The sequence below is a fragment of the Lepidochelys kempii genome, chromosome 8 (genome assembly GCF_965140285.1).
Source record: "Lepidochelys kempii isolate rLepKem1 chromosome 8, rLepKem1.hap1, whole genome shotgun sequence".
Lineage (NCBI taxonomy): Eukaryota > Metazoa > Chordata > Testudines > Cheloniidae > Lepidochelys > Lepidochelys kempii.
This window is the reverse complement of record NC_136387.1, coordinates 106,901,201-106,918,582: the sequence shown is the minus strand read 5'-3', so window position 1 is coordinate 106,918,582 and position 17,382 is coordinate 106,901,201. Positions and strand designations below refer to the sequence as shown.

General features: G+C 44.9%; 1 protein-coding gene across 3 annotated transcripts in view; it reads left to right on the top strand.

Moving 5' to 3' along the window:
- Positions 1-17,382, top strand: part of ST3GAL3 (ST3 beta-galactoside alpha-2,3-sialyltransferase 3) — a 358,610-nt gene that overhangs the window by 88,444 nt on the left and 252,784 nt on the right. For 2 of the 3 annotated variants that reach the window (XM_078854143.1, XM_078854145.1), the window contains exon 3: positions 7,406-7,453. The exons of the other annotated variant lie outside the window; for it this stretch is intronic. In XM_078854143.1, the coding sequence (XP_078710269.1) occupies positions 7,406-7,453 (48 nt within the window). The remainder of the gene's footprint in view (positions 1-7,405; positions 7,454-17,382) is intronic. 3 annotated transcript variants of the gene reach the window in all.

Genomic DNA, 17,382 nt, shown 5'->3' with positions numbered 1-17,382 from the left:
TAAATGTCCAACATGCCACAATACCACAATCCAGGAAGAAGGCTGTATTGGTTCAGAAACCAAACTAGTGTAGAGGGGAAGCAAAGGCAGCTATAAAAGAATGGAAGAAAGGGGAAGTTGATAGAAATTAATACAAATTAGAAGCTAGGAATTGTAGAAATTTGATAAGGGAAGAGTTAAGGACAATAAGGAATTCTTAAAACATATTAGGAACAAAACGAATCTTAACGATGGTATTGTTCCTTGACTTGATGTAAGTGATAGAATTGTGGAATCCAGACATGTTCCATAAGTATTTCTGTTCTGTATTTGGGGGTAAAAATCAGATGTATTCATCATCATGAGAACTGGAGGTTCATGGAGAATTGGGGCACAAGAGCCAACTATCCCAGTGTGCAGGAAAGACAGGAAATATGGTAAGTGATCACCCAGGTTTAACTTGGAGATCTTCAATGACCTGAAACTCAAAAAAAGAGTCCTACAAGAAGGTCCGATTACAAAGGATGGATATTAAAAAACAACACTGGCATGTAGGGACAAAATTTGAAAGAGCAAGGCACAAAACAAGATTAAATTAGCTAGGAGCATAAATGGTAACAAGAAAACATTTTACAAATATATCAGAAGCAAGAGGAAGACCAAGGACAGAGTAGGCTCGTTACTCAATGAGGAAGGAAAGACAATAGCAGAAAATGCAGCAATGGCCAAAATGTTAAATGCCTTTTTTTGTTTCAGATTTCACTCAAAAGGTTAGCAGTGAGCAAATGACTAGCATAGTCAACATCCATGTAAATGGGGTAGGGTCTGAGGCTAAAACAGGGAAAGAATAAGTTAGCCTTGGTCTACACTAGTAACTTACGTTGGTGAACAATCCACATCCCTGAGCAATGCAGTTCTACTGACCTAACTCCCGGGGTAGACAGCGCTACGTTGATGGGAGGGGTTCTATAGCCTCTCGGGGAGGTTGATTACCTGCACTGACAGAAGAAGGCCTCCCATCAGCCTAGATAGCGTCTTCACTGAAGCGCTACAGTTGCGCAGTTCCAGCCTTTTTAAGTGTAGCCAAGTCCGTAAGAATTACTTAGACATGTTGGATGTTTTCAAGTTGGCCGAGCCTTGCAAAATACGTCCTAGAATAGTTAAGGAACTGGCTGAAGAGATCTCTGAGCCATTAGCGATTATCTTTGAGAACTCGTGGAGGATGGGAGAGATCCCAGAGGACTGGAAAAGCGTAAGTGTAGTACCTATCTATGAAAAGGGAAATAGGGACAACCCAGGGAATTATAGACCAGTGAGCTTAACTTTGGAATTTGGAAAGATAGTGGAGCAATAATCAATTTTTACTCTCCTAGAGCAGTGGTTTTCAAACTTTTTTTTTTCTGGCAACCCAGTTGAAGAAAACTGTTTGATGCCCGCGACCCAACGAAGCTGGGGATGAGGGGTGTGGGAGCGGCTCAGGGCTGGGGCAGAGTGTTGGTGTGTGGGAGTGAGGGCTGCAGGGTGGGGCTGGGAATGAGGGGTTCAGGGTGTGGGAGGGGGTCAGGGCTCTGGGCTGGGGGTGCAGGCTCTGGGGTGGGGCTGGGGATGAGGGGTTTGGAGGGGCTCCAGGTTTGGGGGGCTCAGGGCTGGGGCAGGGGGTTGGGGTGCGGGCTTACCTTGGGTGGCTCCCAGTCGGTGGTGCAGTGGGGGTGCTAAGGCAGGCTTCATGCTTGTCCTGGCACCGCGGACCGCACTGTGCCCCGGAAGCAGCCAGCAGCAGGTCCACCTCCTAGGCGGAGGCGTCCAAGGGCTCTGCGTGGCTCTTGCCCTCAGGCATCGCCCCCTCCAGCTCCCATTGGCCGGGAACTGGCCAATGTGAGTGAGGAGCCCTTTGGCTCCCCACCTAGGAGCCAGACCTGCTGCTGGCCGCTTCTGGGGCGCAGCACTATGTCGGAACAGGTAGGGACTAGCCTGCCTTAGCTGGGCAGCACCGATGATGGGACTTTTAACGGCCCGGTTGGCGGTGCTAACTAGAGCCACCGTGACCCAGTGCCTAACACTCTGTGACCTAGTACTGGGTTGTGACCCACAGTTTGAGAACCACTGACCTAGAGGATAATAAGGTGATAAGTAGCAGTCAGTATGGATTTGTCAAGAACAAATTATGTCAAAGCAACCTGATTTCCTCCTTTGACAGAGTAACAAGCTTTGTGGATGGGAGGGAAGCAGTAGATGTGATGTATCTCGACGTTAGTAAGGCTTTTGATACTGTCTTTCATGAGCTTTTCATAAACAAAGTAGGGAAATACAGTCTAGCTGAACCTACTATAAGATAAGTGGACAGCTGTTCGGGAAAAACAACTCAGAGAGTAGTTAGCAATGGTTCAACAGTCAAGATGGAAGGACATATCAAGTGGGGTACAGCAGGAATCTGTTCTGGGTCTGGTTCTGTTTAACATCTTCATAAATGATTTGGACAGTGGCATAGAGTGCACTATAAGGTGGGTAGAAAGCTGGCTAGATTGTCGGGCTCAACGGGTAGTGATCAATGGCTCCATGTCTAGTTGGCAGCCGGTATCAAGTGGAGTGCCCCAAGGGTCGGTCCTGGGGCCGGTTTTGTTCAATATCTTCATAAATGATCTGGAGGATGGTGTGGATTGCACTCTCAGCAAATTTGCGGATGATACTAAACTGGGAGGAGTGGTAGATACGCTGGAGGGGAGGGATAGGATACAGAAGGACCTAGACAAATTGGAGGATTGGGCCAAAAGAAATCTGATGAGGTTCAATAAGGATAAGTGCAGGGTCCTGCACTTAGGACGGAAGAACCCAATGCACAGCTACAGACTAGGGACCGAATGGCTAGGCAGCAGTTCAGCAGAAAAGGACCTAGGGGTGACAGTGGACGAGAAGCTGGATATGAGTCAGCAGTGTGCCCTTGTTGCCAAGAAGGCCAATGGCATTTTGGGATGTATAAGTAGGGGCATAGCGAGCAGATCGAGGGACGTGATCGTTCCCCTCTATTCGACATTGGTGAGGCCTCATCTGGAGTACTGTGTCCAGTTTTGGGCCCCACACTACAAGAAGGATGTGGATAAATTGGAGAGAGTCCAGCGAAGGGCAACAAAAATGATTAGGGGTCTGGAACACATGACTTACGAGGAGAGGCTGAGGGAGCTGGGATTGTTTAGCCTGCAGAAGAGAAGAATGAGGGGGGATTTGATAGCTGCTTTCAACTACCTGAAAGGGGGTTCCAAAGAGGATGGCTCTAGACTGTTCTCAATGGTAGCAGATGACAGAACGAGGAGTAATGGTCTCAAGTTGCAGTGGGGGAGGTTTAGATTGGATATTAGGAAAAACTTTTTCACTAAGAGGGTGGTGAAACACTGGAATGCGTTACCTAGGGAGGTGGTTGAATCTCCTTCCTTAGAGGTTTTTAAGGTCAGTCTTGACAAAGCCCTGGCTGGGATGATTTAACTGGGAATTGGTCCTGCTTCGAGCAGGGGGTTGGACTAGATGACCTTCAGGGGTCCCTTCCAACCCTGATATTCTATGATTCTATGATTCTATGATAGAGAGTACATTTATAAACTTTGTGAACAATACCAAGCTGGGAGGGGTTGCAAGCGCTTTGGAGGACAGGATTAGAGTTCAAAATGATCTTGACAAATGAGAAATTATCCTATATAAACAGGATGAAATTCAAAGACAAGTGCAAAGTCTTCTACTGAGGAAGGAATATTCATTGTGCCAGTACAAAATGGGAAATGACTGCCTTGGAAGGAGTACTGCAGAGAAGGATCTGGGGGTTATTGTGGATCACAAATTAAATGAGGCAACTATGTAATACTGTTGCAAAAACACAAACAAACATACATTATTCTGAGTAATAGCAAGAGTGATCTGGCCTCAGCTGAAGTATTGTGTCCAGTTCTGGGCACCACATTTTGGGAAAGATGTAGGCAAATTATCAAAAGTCCAGAGGAGAGTAACAAAAATTATTAAAGGTCTACAAAAGTGACCTATGAAGAAAAATTGAAAAAATTGGGTTTGTTGAGTCTGGAGAAGAGAAGTCTAAGTGGGGAAGTGATAACCGTCTTCAAGTACATAAAAGGTTGTTATAAAGAGGAGGGTGATAAATTGTTCGCCTAAACCACTAAGGACAGGACAAGGAGTAATGGTCTTAAATTGCAGTGGGCAGGAGGAGAGGGGGATATAGGTTAGACATTAGGGGAAAACTTCCTAACTCTAAGGGTAGATAAGCACTAGAACAAATTACTGTCACTAGGGAGGTTGTGGAATCTACATCATTGGAGGTTTTAAAGAACAGGTTAGACAAACACCTGTCGTGGATGGTCTAGATGACACTTAATCCTGCCTCATTGCAGAGGACTCTGTCATGAGAAGACAGGACTCTGAAAAGTGAAGGGCTCATGATAGATAATCAGCTGAGCTCCCTGTGTGCTGCTGTAGCCAAAAGGGCTAATGAGACCCTTGGACATATTAACAGGGAAATATTGAGTAGGAGTAGAGAGGTTATATTACCTCTGAATTTGGCACTGGTACAGGTGCTACTTTAATACTGTGTCCAGTTCTGGTGTCCCCAATTCAAGATAAATTGGAGAGCGTTCACAGAATAGCCATGAAAATTATTGAAGATGATCACCTATGGCATATAGGGGCAGCATTAAATTCCCTTCAAGAGTCTGGTCTCATGGCCAACCCAACAAAATGTAAATTAGCCACCACAGAGATGACCTTTCTGGGGTAGAGCATAGGGGCGGTCTCTTAAAACCACTAATTGATAAAGTACAAGCTCTAACCACATGCCTTGTCCTCAAACAAAAAGGCAAATGAAGCAGTTCTTGGGCCTGCTGGGATATACCAGAGGTTTATCTCTAACTTCACTTTACTCATGGCCCTCTAACAGATCTTATAAAAAGACAGTAACCCCAGAAAAATCCAGTGGGATGGGAATTGTGAAGACGCTTTTAACACATTGAAGCCCCACCTGTCAGTCGCCCATCATTTTTAATCCTGACTTTTTGCAAGAATTTATATTACATACAGATGCCTCCGATATTGGAGTGGGCCCTGTGCTTTCACAGGACTTTGCAGGTGAGCAGCACTTGGTCCTGTATTTAAGTAGAAGATTGTTCCCTGGGGAGAGGGCCTTTTCAATTATCGAAAAACAAGCACTGGCAATTTAAGCGATTCATAGATTTTCTCAGAAGTAACTGCTGCGTAATCCCTTCTCATTGATCACTGACCACGCCCCCAGCATTGGTTGAATACCATGAAGGACTCAAACCCATGTATAATGCAGTGGTACCTGGCACACCAAACTTTTTGGTAAACATCATGTTTTTCCAAGGGAGGTCGGAGATGCGGACGCTTTGAACCAGGAACTGCTTCCCATCTTGACGGCTGGAGTATATGATGGGGTACACCTTAATCCCATCTGGGAAAAGGTTAATGGGGTCCTCTGGGCTCAGCTGACACTAAATAGGCATATCTGCAGAGCCTCCTCCACTGGGAGGAAATTAACTTTAAAGGGAGACTGTCACAGGAAGGGGTGGCAACCAGGAGAGAGACTGCTGTGCTTCAGAGTTTGCTGATTCCTGCCACAAAGATGCTGGGAGGAAGACCGCTTGTGAACCTCTGCTGCCTAGAAAAGCCCACCAGACGAGGCACAAGCTGGTTGCAGCACGGAGGGGTTGAAGGGCCCCACACTACAAGAAGGATGTGGAAAAATTGGAAAGAGTCCAGCGGAGGGCAATAAAAATGATTAGGGGACTGGAACACATGACTTATGAGGAGAGGCTGAGGGAGCTGGGATTGTTTAGTCTGCAGAAGAGAAGAATGAGGGGGGATTTGATAGCTGCTTTCAACTACTTGAAAGGAGGTTCCAAAGAGGATGGCTCTAGACTGTTCTCAGTGGTAGCTGATGACAGAACAAGGAGTAATGGTCTCAAGTTCCAGTGGGGGAGATTTAGGTTGGATATTAGGAAAAACTTTTTTACTAGGAAGGTGGTGAAACACTGGAATGCGTTACCTAGGGAGGTGGTGGAATCTCCTTCCTTAGAAGTTTTTAAGGTCAGGCTTGACAAATCCCTGGCTGGGATGATTTAATTGGGGATTAGTCCTGCTTTGAGCAGGGGGTTGGACTAGATGACCTCCTGAGGTCCCTTCCAACTCTGATATTCAATGATTCTATGATTCTAAGATAAGCCCTGGCCTGGAGTCTAGCCGTATTTAACCTTCATAGGCAAGCTAGGTCTATGTAGACTCTCTTGAAACACTCAGAGACTGAGTGTCCCCATAATTGTAAGGACTTTTAAAGGAGAAAGGGCTCTCCAAATACCCAAATGGGATCTAAAAAGACCCAGTTTATCACAGGATGACTTGATCACATTCTGTAAGTGCCTACATGGGGAACAAAATTGGATTATACTGTAGAATCCTCTTCAGTGTAGCAAACAAAGGTCTAATGAGATCCAGTGGCTGGGAGTTGGAGCTAGACAAATTCAAACTAGAAATAAGGTAAAATTATTTTATACCTCAACCACATCTCCCAGCAATGGGGCATTATTATTAACTATTAAAGATTTTTTTAAAATAATGTGTATTCTGGCTGTGCCTACATTTTGAGAGTGCTGTCAACAAATGCAGGCATGCCCAGAAAAACACAGTCCATGGCGCAAACAGGATCAGCATTCAAATCCCCTTTTTTGTATGATATAGATAGCAAGCTGAAGCTTCTCCTGCTTCTCAGCACATGTGAATCCTCTGGGTGCTCCAGCCATTAGACTTTTGCTGCGCTACACAGCTAAACAAATAAATAAAACCCATGCTGAACACAAGTGTACCTATCTGTCAGGTTTCACACGTGTACATCATTTCTTTTTCATCAGCTAATCACCATCTGAGATTCTCTAACTTCAAACAGCACCCTGCTTTTGCTAGATACCTGTTGTTCTCTATAACACTAGGGAACAGTGGATATGCATACCTGACTGGTGAAGAGGTTCATGTTCCTCCTGATGAAACACAACAAGGGGGATTACCTCCTTAAAATGAAAGAAAAAGGCAGAGTACTGCAAGCAAAACATTGCAATGACTTGGAGTTCTCTGCCTTGTAATGGCAATGTGGGTATCTCTCAGAGTGACATCCGTAGGGCATAGATGCCGGACTGTGGTGTATTTGCCCATGATATTTTCCAGATGGCATGTGGTTCCTGCCCCAGTACAACTAAATGTACTCGGAAGGTGTGGATTGATTCATATGCACATTAAAATGTGTTAAGAATGTTTCTGGAGTATGCAGTCTCTACATGATAAACGGGGAGAGGAAAGAGAAGCCTCTTGTAAACAATTCATGGATTTATTTAAAAGGGGAAAATGAACTTCTACTCTTGTGTTACAGATTCAATGGTTCTTTCCTTTGACTCCGTTGGACGTACAGTAGGCTCAGGTACAACATCCCCTTCTTCCCCCTCTATCTCCCTCACAAAAAGGCTTTTATTTAATTAGACTTGGTAGCCATGTTGGGAGGCAGATAACAATGAGTCAGATCTTGGTGCAGGATTACATTGAAAATTGGCTATCTAACCAAACTGGCTAAATATATCCTTGTGTTAAGAGCACTGGAAATGTCAAGGGACTTATTGTAGCAGGAGGTCTTGTCTGCATTTGAAATGCTACAATGGCAAAGCTGCAGGAATGCAGCTGCATTGGTTTAGTGCTTCCGTACTACTACCTCCGCCGATGGGAAGAGTTCTCCCCCCAGTTTAGGTAACCCACCTCCCTTAGAGGCGCTGTCTACACAGAGACTTAGGTTGGCTTCGCTACATCCGTCAGGGGTGTGGATTTTTCACATGCCTGAGGGGCGTAGATGGGTTGATCTTATTTTCTAGTGTGGGCCAGCCCTAACATGTGAAACCACTTCCAATACTCAGGCCACGTCCACCCTAGCACTTTTTTCAGTATAACTTACGTCCCTCAGGGGTGTGAAAAAAACAGCCTCTGGGTGACATAAATTACACTGACAGAAGCACCAGTGTGGACAGTGCTATGTCTGCAGGAGTCGCTCTCCCGCCGCTCGTCGGGGGTGGTTTAATTATCTCAAGGGAGAGCTCTCTCCTGTCCGCATAGAGTGGCTGTAGAAGTGATTGTGCAGCTGCATCGGCACAGCTGTGCCGCTCTGAGCTTGCTGCTGTAGATGTGAGGTCAGGCAGAGGAGTTGGGCGCACACAATGCAGTTAATGGACCGGTTTCCAGTGTGAAAGACATTGAATTGATGTTGCCCACTGACTGGGGAACAACGGTTTCATTCTCCCAGGAGAGTTTCTCAGCTGGACATGCGATTGAATTATGTGAGGGAAGGAATGCTCTGCGGAGGGGAATTTCTATAGTTTCTCAAGCAGGGCTGTGATCTTGTTTTCTGCAGAGCTAATGAACCCAAGGGGAGCGTCTGGATGACCACATTCTGGTTGCCCTCTGAGTATGACCATGTGTATTACTGGCCATCACATAATTACATTGAAGCAAAAAGCAAAATTGAAAGGTTCTTTTGTGCTTGGGCTGCTTCAGGGAACTAGTGACTGTTAGTTTGGCTGCCCACAGCACACCATGGACTGAAGCTCAGGCACAGTGTCCTGAGGCAGACATTTCTACAGCCTAGCCACCACTGTGGCTACAATTCAGTTGACACTGTTTATAGTTGTGTGTGCAAAGTACCCACACAGGGGTTCTCAAACTTCATTGCACTGCGCCCCCCTTCTGACAAGAAAATAAAAAATTGCTACATGACCCCAGCAGAGGGGACTGAAGTCTGAGCCTGCCTGAGCCCCATCGCCCCCGGTGGGGGTGGACCAAAGCCGAAGCCCAAGGGCTTCAGCCTCGGGGGTCCTGTAACCTTAGGTCTGCTGCCCAGGGCTGACACTGAAGCCTGAGCCCTGTTGTCCAGGACTGAAGCCCTTTGGCTTTGGCCCCAGGTGGTGGGGCTCGGGCTTCAGCCCTGGGCCCAGCAAGTCTAACATCAGACCTGGCGACCCCATTAAAATGGGGTCACAACCCACTTTGGGGTCCCGACCCACAGTTTGAGAACCGCTGACCTACAGTATTAGTTTGTGAAACAGAAGTCTGAAAAGACTGGGAGAGTCCTTTAAAAAAGTTTCAGTATAGGCATGACATGGGCTTAAACATGTCCTTTTATAGCTGCTAAAAGTCTGACCTGATTACCTTTCCTTTTCAAAAACGAAATTTGCTCCTGGATTTCTTTTGTCCGATACTCTTTCCTCCCAGGTTGGTAGGAATAGTTTGCTGCCTTCCAGCATGGTACTAGTCTTCTGCCTGCACGCTTATCAAAGAAAGCCTGCTGCCTGGCACGAACAGTGAAGCTTGTGCAGAGAACTCGTACTTATCCCGGCCTTGGTGTCATTTGGTTCATTTTTAAGCCCGAAATGCATTCTGATGTTCTTTCATCATTCTCTAGCAAGCTGATCTGTCAAGAGTGCATGATCCGATTCAGGAACAGCTTAGGGTTGCTGGCACCGTGTGCAGAATGGAAATGACGCCAGGTTTTGGTAAAAACAGTCTTCTTGGTGCTTTGCATTAACCCTTCCCACAAACCCTGCCATACTAATGGCTGTGCAGAGTTTTCGTTAATACTCAGATGTGGGCAAGAATGGAAAAGATTAAAAGTATATGAAATCTCTGGGTGAATTCAGAGGGGCATAATTTGATCTTGGTTTCCCCTGAATTATTGCTTAGCTACTTACCAGTTTTAAAGCATAGTTAAGTCCATGGATAATTTGAGTTTGGCATACCTTTACAGAATCCTGACCGGTTACTCATCAATGTGGAGTTACAATATTAGCTTCCTATGTGCCAATTTTCTATGAATGTTAAAAATAGGAGTATTATGACCAGAATGGGGTGTTACAATCTGAGAGAAGATAATTAGAAATTTAATTTATTCATGAAAAAACAAATTCTGTTGATCAGTGTCTCTGAAGTCATGTTTTTGTGAGGAGTGGGGAACAAGTCTAGTTGTAAGCAGGCTGGCTTGCTGGGACTTTTTGAAGAGACAAGTCTCTGCCCTCTGATTTATTACATCTCAGGGAGAGCAGTTGGAGTCCTGAGGAGGTCAGTAAAACACCCTTCTGTAACTCCATCTCCCCCAACAAAATCCAATTTCTCCCTTCTTATTATAAAGCAATCTGCTACTCAGGAGAGAGGGGCTCAGAAATGCCCAAGAGAACAGGTTTTCCAGAGATCTGTATGCTAAATTGCCCTTGTATTAAACACCTTGGATTTATTACGCTGCAAGTTCTATCTCACGCTGAGAATTGAGACCTGTTGTAAGACATCACTCTGTGTGTGGTCTCTGCCCAGCTGAGGGTAGCTTTCCTTGTTAAACAGGAAGGAGAGAGAGAGAAACTGTGACTCTTTTTCTTCCGCCGTCCATTCCATCACACCTTGCTGCGAACCCAGGAACTGGCAGTGCCCAGAAAGAACCGAAAGAAGCTATAGCTGCACCAGGCCCAGCCATTCCGAGTAGGTGTTGTTTCAGGTCGGGGTATAAAAGGGGGGAAAAGTTGAGTATATAAAAAAAATAGTTTAATAAATTAATTATTCAAGATGAATTAGCTGTCAATCACAACATCATTCCTAGGATTTCATATCATTTTAAACAAGCACAAGGAAACTTTCTGTTGTTACCTATCAGCTCCATGTTCTTGGGGAACCAGGGCATAGCGTCCAGCCTGTCTGACTCACGAAAGACCTTCCTGACCCCTCTCCCCCACTCCCAGCCTCTGCTTGAACCAAAGCCAATCAGAAGCAAGACTTACAAAAAGCAATGAAAAGGCGGTGGAAGACCCATCTAAACCCCTCGGGACAAGGGTGACAGCTTGGAAGTGCTGCTTGACCCAGCCTACCGAGTCGAGGGACATATAAGGGGTCAGCTTAGGAGTGCTGATTAACCCGGTCCTCTTAGACAAACTCTGTTAATGTGTGTGTTTTGTGTTTGTCTGATTCTGGGGCTGGAAGAACCCAGCCCTGTGGAACCTAGGTCCTGGTTAGCTCCATTGGGAGGGGACTAGAGCTCTGTATGAGAACACAAGTGACACAAACAGTACGTTGATAGAATTACCGAAACAACCCTCCTCCCGAAGAGTAACCCTAATAAATGAGCATACCCCAAAGTAATGGGCAGACTGAGTTCTTCATTTAACTTTTTAGAAGTGCTCAACTATAACCACTAATTCATGTCTTTCCATGGCCAGAATAATTTCTCTTGAATTGACTGTAAGACTTCACCTTGTTTTTGTATTTTCTGTTCTGTGTATGTGCAATTCTCAACTTTCAGGAGTGCCAAAAGACTGCTGCACTCTTAACTCTTCAGCTGGTGGAGGTCAGGGGCAGTCAGGATAATGCTGTGAAACGTGCAGAAGGTTTGTCCGGCGGTCACTGAGCGCCTACCTATGTGTTGATTCACAGAATAGCATTGGCATGGAGCCTGTGGCTAGCTGATGTGCTGAGAGATGGAGGAGTGAGGTTTAGAAGTGTAAAAAGACATATGGCCCTAAATAAAGGGGTCCCTGAGGCCACATCACGATCTTGTCTGATAGTTGGGGCTGGATGTTTCTGGGGTTCTCCTCTGGCCCATGCGTCAAAGATAAGATCTTGAGCAGCAAGGGAAGGTCCATACTTTAGTCCTGGGTGTGTTGTCAGGACCAGCTTTTTAGTTGGGGCCAGACATAATAAGAACCCGTATTCTGAACTTTGGGGGCTCCAAAGCAGAAAACAAGGAGAGCGGGAGTTTGCATGGGACCTGGAGTGGGCGCTAAGTGCGTTTTTTATAGTTGCTTTGCTTTACATTCAGATGCTGGCAGCACCCACTTAGAGCTTAAAAATCAAATTTATATCTCCACTAACTTTGTCCAAGAGGTTGTTGGGGTTTTTTTCTGTCTGAGAGCAAGCAGATTAATTGCTCTGCTCTAGGCCTGGGGAGGTTAAAGGTGCATTGAAGATATCTTTCCCTACAAAGACTGCTGGAAGCTATAGAGTGACCTTTACTCACCGCCTTGCTAACAGGTGGATTGAAAGCGATAAGAGTTTTGGTACACTATACGCCTGTGTGTAAATCATATCTGTGCACCTGAATTGGTGTCAGAACGTGAGTGTTGATCCACCGTTGCCAACTTTCACGCTGTAAATAATAAGCGCCCAGACTGTCACAAGAAGCCAAAAATCAAGCTAATCCCATTTCAAAACAAGGCCAAAACAAGCCAATCCCTAAGAACCCCAACACTCTATGTGACTAGATCTCCCTGGCATGCAGTCTGGGACTGTGGGGGCCCCCCCCGTGCTCTCTCCCTACCTTGCCCAGAGCCGATAAAAAAAAAAAAGAAGCAATAAACAAGTCAAACAAGCTACAAGCCAAAAACTAGCCCACAAGCAACTCACAAGCCAATTAAGCCAAAAACAAGCCCGATTTCTGCGTTTTTTTCATGGGTTTGGCATGCCTGGTTTGATCCCAGCAGTACCCTTTGGTATAATAGCAACCTCTCTCCTTACTAGCGTTACATTGCTGCTACGGGAGGGTTTGATTGTTGGCTGGTTTAAACTGCTCTGTTCAAGCAATTTAAATAGTGTACAGGTTTTGAACCTCCTGCATATTTTAAGGTAACCGTAATCTGTTGGTTTCTAATCTGACCCTTCTCCTCTGGGCAGTAGTGTGGACTGATGAATATAAAGAGGGTTTTTCAAAAATGCTTGAGTGATTTAAGAGCAAAAGACCTTTGGGGATTTAGGTGCTTGTGAAAATCCCACCCAAAATGTACCGTCAAGAAAAGCATGAAACAGAATGCAGTACAGAGCTAAGTGTCAGAAAGAGAGTCTGGGATCCTAAATGGCAAATTTTGGATGGACCCCTGTGATCAAATACTGACTGCTTAGCCGTTGCATGTTTGGGGCTGTGTTGATGTCCATAGCTCCTTCTATGGAAGTCCTGGACCCTGATTCTTTTCTTCGGGAGAGGCTGGAAGGTGTTTCTTTCTGTACATCCAAATAACTGAAGGAGATGTGGGGTGGGAGGAAATATGGCACCTTCTTTTGCAGCAGCCTGCTCTTTATTCCCTAAGGAACACACAGGGTTAATTTGGTGGGTCAGAGGGTTTTGTTTAGTACAGTGGATTTTGGCAGTTTATATTTACTTATTCTGCAAAACTGCTTTCCCTTTTTGTTAATCTTTGATTAATGGGACTCACTTCCTATTTTGTTTACCTGACTACAGACTAAATGGGAGATGGTGGATTTTTGCCAATGACTTTAATGTGCTGGTTGTCTGGTGTAGACAGTCTTTTCATGACTTGGCCAACATATTCAGTGTCACTGTCTGTTCCCTCACCACTCCTGTTGACCGTGCAGAGGTGAGGGTGTCCATTCGGAAATGCTGAGAAGTGGTTTATAATGGATCTTACAATAATAATACTTCAATGTCATTTTTCTTTGTCTTTGGTATCTCTAAAGATTGTCAGCCTCCCCTGTAGGTCACTGAGAGCTCATGCACATGACTTTTTTATTAATATTATCTTTGATTTTTACTAGGAAATATGATACAGCTTCTAAAATGGAGAAACAAATTCTCTTGAAAGATTGACTAAGAGATCATTAACTGTATTTATGCAAGTGGACACATGGCATTGAGTGAAATAACAGTTTATTTTGCAAAGAATGTGAATGGATTTAAGCAGATAACTTCTTGGGAGAATAAAGGGCATATGCAGTTCATGGGGTGAAATCTTTCACCTTCATATCGGAATTCATTGCCTGAATTCAGTCTAAACCAGACTAACAGATTTTCCTATCCATGGAAGTTACTGTAATTTATTAGGAAAGGAAAAAACTCTCAAGATGTACACATTCCATTCACTTTATTACGAAAACTGGAACCTCTCAGACTTTAATAGTACTAAAACATTGGGGTTGGAATGACATCACTTGTCTCATCCTCTGAACTAATGAAACTTGCGCCTATTTTGAGGGCAGGGTCGTGACTAAGGCTTTTGTCATGGTTATTTTTAGTAAAAGTCACAGACAGGTCACAGCTTCCTGAATTTTTGTTTATTGCCTGTGACTTGTCTGTGATTTTTGCTTTTCTGGCTCCATGGTTTTCTCCGCCACCACGGTAGCTTGGAGCTGTGGGGTTCCCCCTCTGCCCATGGCAGCTGGAAGCTGCAGGAGGGGGGGGGGGCCCTCTGCCCACGGCGGCTGGGAGCTGCAGGGTGACCATATTTTCCAAAGAGAAAATGGGACACCCCCAGCCACTCACCCGAGGCGTCCCCCCTCCCCTGGCATGAGGCTGTCCCCCGTTGCTGGAACCTTGCAGGAGGCCACCTGTCGCTGGGTCCCTGCCAGGGTTCCACGAGCTGCAAGTTCCCGAGTCCTGCAGCCCCTGAGACTGAAGCAGGGAATGTCATGGAGGTGTCTAGAAGTCACGGATTTTGCCCGTAACATAAACGTAGCCTTAGTCATAACTGCTAACTAGAGACACCTCTCTTGATGGATCATCCATGGAGTGGGATTGACGACTGCTTCTCAAATCATTGCTCACTTGCTCTTCTTTCTGGTTGGGGGATGAATTACGTCATCACTTTGTCTAATGATGAGGACGTCTCCAGTATTTTGCTTTCTACAGCATATAAAGCCGGGCCAGATGTTTTAGGGGCCACCATATCAGGGATTACAGTGAAAAGCACATTAAGGGATATTACTTGCTTTTGCTGCCAAATTTGGAACAATAAATAGGAGTCGCATGATTTCTGGTGTCACTGGTATTCTCAGGGGGTTGGTGATAGGGTATGGAGTCTTTCCCCTTGAGTTCACATGTTTGAGTTGCAGCTGTGTTGGTAGGGATCAAAAATCATTGCCGCCAGATGTAACCCGTGGAAAATGAAGTATTGGTCTCAGGGTATTGGATACTTATTCACATTCGCTGGCACGATTATTGGCAATTTTAATAGACACTAAACGGGGATTATTATAGGCTGAGCTGGTAATGGCTTTCTACACTTAAGGTTGCCCAGCACGTCTCATTATTAGACCCTGTTTTCAGTTGCTTGTGACGGTACCAAATTTGAATTGTAGGGATTGAAATTTCCTGTGCTAGCTCGGCGCCTAGGGCTGAAATTTTGGGAAAGTTTCAGAAAAAAGGTTCAGCCATTCCTGAGAACAAGATGTGGGAAAAATGCATGGTTTTGTCCATGTTTTTAAAAATAAACTTATACCTGTTTCTTTGAGGGAAGCTCTAGTACCTCCTGTACTTTACAGAATTTCATGTTCTGACTCCAAAGGGGGATCGTCACCGTGGTATCAGGGATGGGCCTTTTGCTGTGCCAGTTAGAAACAGATGCCAAAATTTGGCCAAGTTTTGTAAGTCTTTGAAAAATCTCAAAAAAAGAACAGGAGGACTTGTGACACCTTAGAGACTAACACATTTATTTGAGCATGCGCTTTCGTGAGCTACAGCTCACTTTCAAATAAATTGGTTAGTCTCTAAGGTGCCACAAGTCCTCCTTTTCTTTTTGCGGATACAGACTAACACGGCTGCTCCTCTGAAACCTGAAAAATCTCAGTTCACGCATGACCAGTAGAGACTTGTTAGAACTTGACAGCTAAATTCCCCAGGTTTCTACATGTACTGGGCATGCTCCAGACTAGGGTTGCAGGGGCTGAGCAGGACTTCCTTTGCCATTGCTGCTCCTGACTGCTGTGCCGCCAGGTGCAGGAACGCTGAACAAGGAGACTGTCTTCTGCTCTCAGTGGTCCACCTGCTGGGGCTCAGGCAGTGAGCCAGAGGAAGCTGCCTGACTTGAATGCAGAGGGAACAGACTGGGAAGAGGAGCAGTGTGGGGCAGATGAAGTAGGAGCTGGGGGTGGAGGACTGGAACTGGGCCAGAAGGCTGGGCCTGGGATAAGTAGATCAGACCACCTTAATTCTGGCTTTTCCTAACTTTTGAGTGCTTGGTTTTGCAATCTTAATGTTTTTTTTTAAAAAAAAACACTTTTTGTGTTTAATTTATTTATATAACCCTCCAAATCATGCTACGTGCTTTTATAGCTTTAAACAGGTTCCTGCACCAAAGAGATTGCAATCTAAGCAGTAGGAAAAGGAATCAACTCGAGTCCCTCTTGAGCTTCCCCCAACACTTTCAATATTACCTTTCTTTAATCCGGACCTATGTTAAATATTGAAGTTATTTAACCCTTTGTTTCCCCCTTCCTATTTTAGTTACCTTTAACCCACTTACTCCTCTTCCTCGCTGATTCACATGTATAGTGACCCTTAGCCTATCCCCTTGCAGTCCTTCCTACCACTCCCTCTAAACAGTCTTCTCAATCTTGATGGAGATTGAACTGCACCAGGGCAGGGTTGACACATAGTTGGGGAGAACTGTTACTGCAAGAGGACTTTAATCTCCTGAGTTGTCCAACTTAATTCCTCTGACAATCAGTAAAATTTAAAATAACAAAAGAATTGGACTTGCCTTCCCACCATACTGTATAACAAGTTTAAAACTGTAATTCCATATGTAGGCCCTGATTTGTAAACGAGAAGCAATTCTTTCTCTATTTTTGTGGCACAAATCATTCTATTCACAGTTATCAAGTAGATGTTGAAGGGGTAGCACTTGTGCCTTCTGGCATGATTATTTCTGGCTAAATGTTTCAAAATCAGACTCATAGTTGGAGGCCAAAAATACTGTGAGCCAAATTCATCCCTGATATATTGACTTCAGTTGAGTCCACACCAGTAAAGAATTTGGCCCACTGTGTTTCTATATATCTGTGTTGCTATCGCTTGTTAGGGGGCTTATTCCTTCACCCACTTACTTCCCTGGTCCTTCTCGCATGAACAGAGAGCAACAATACCCAAAGTCCAAAGGTGCAAACAATTCTATGTTTATTGGGGTGAACTTCCAGCAAGCATGATTCTAGTTTCCTTCCTTAGTATCCTCCTTCCCAGCTCTGACACCACAGAGCCTTATGCCTGTGTCCCTGTTCCCATTCCTACCCTTAGCCAAACATGATTCCAACTTCCTTACTCCCATTCCCTGTTCCCATTTCCCCCTTTAGCAAAACATGATTCCAATTTTCTTACCCCCATTCCCTGTTCCCATCTCACACACCCACATGCCCACCCCCACCCAGTCACTTCCTCATTGACTACAGATTATATAGTAAAACTTGAGTTCTGCTTAGCTATACCTTAACCAATCATTTTCCTGAAATTTAACTAACCAATCCTAACATATTGTAACATGATTATGTAACCAATTATATCCCACCACCTTAATTAGTTTACACCCAGCAAAATTAATTATACAGCAGACA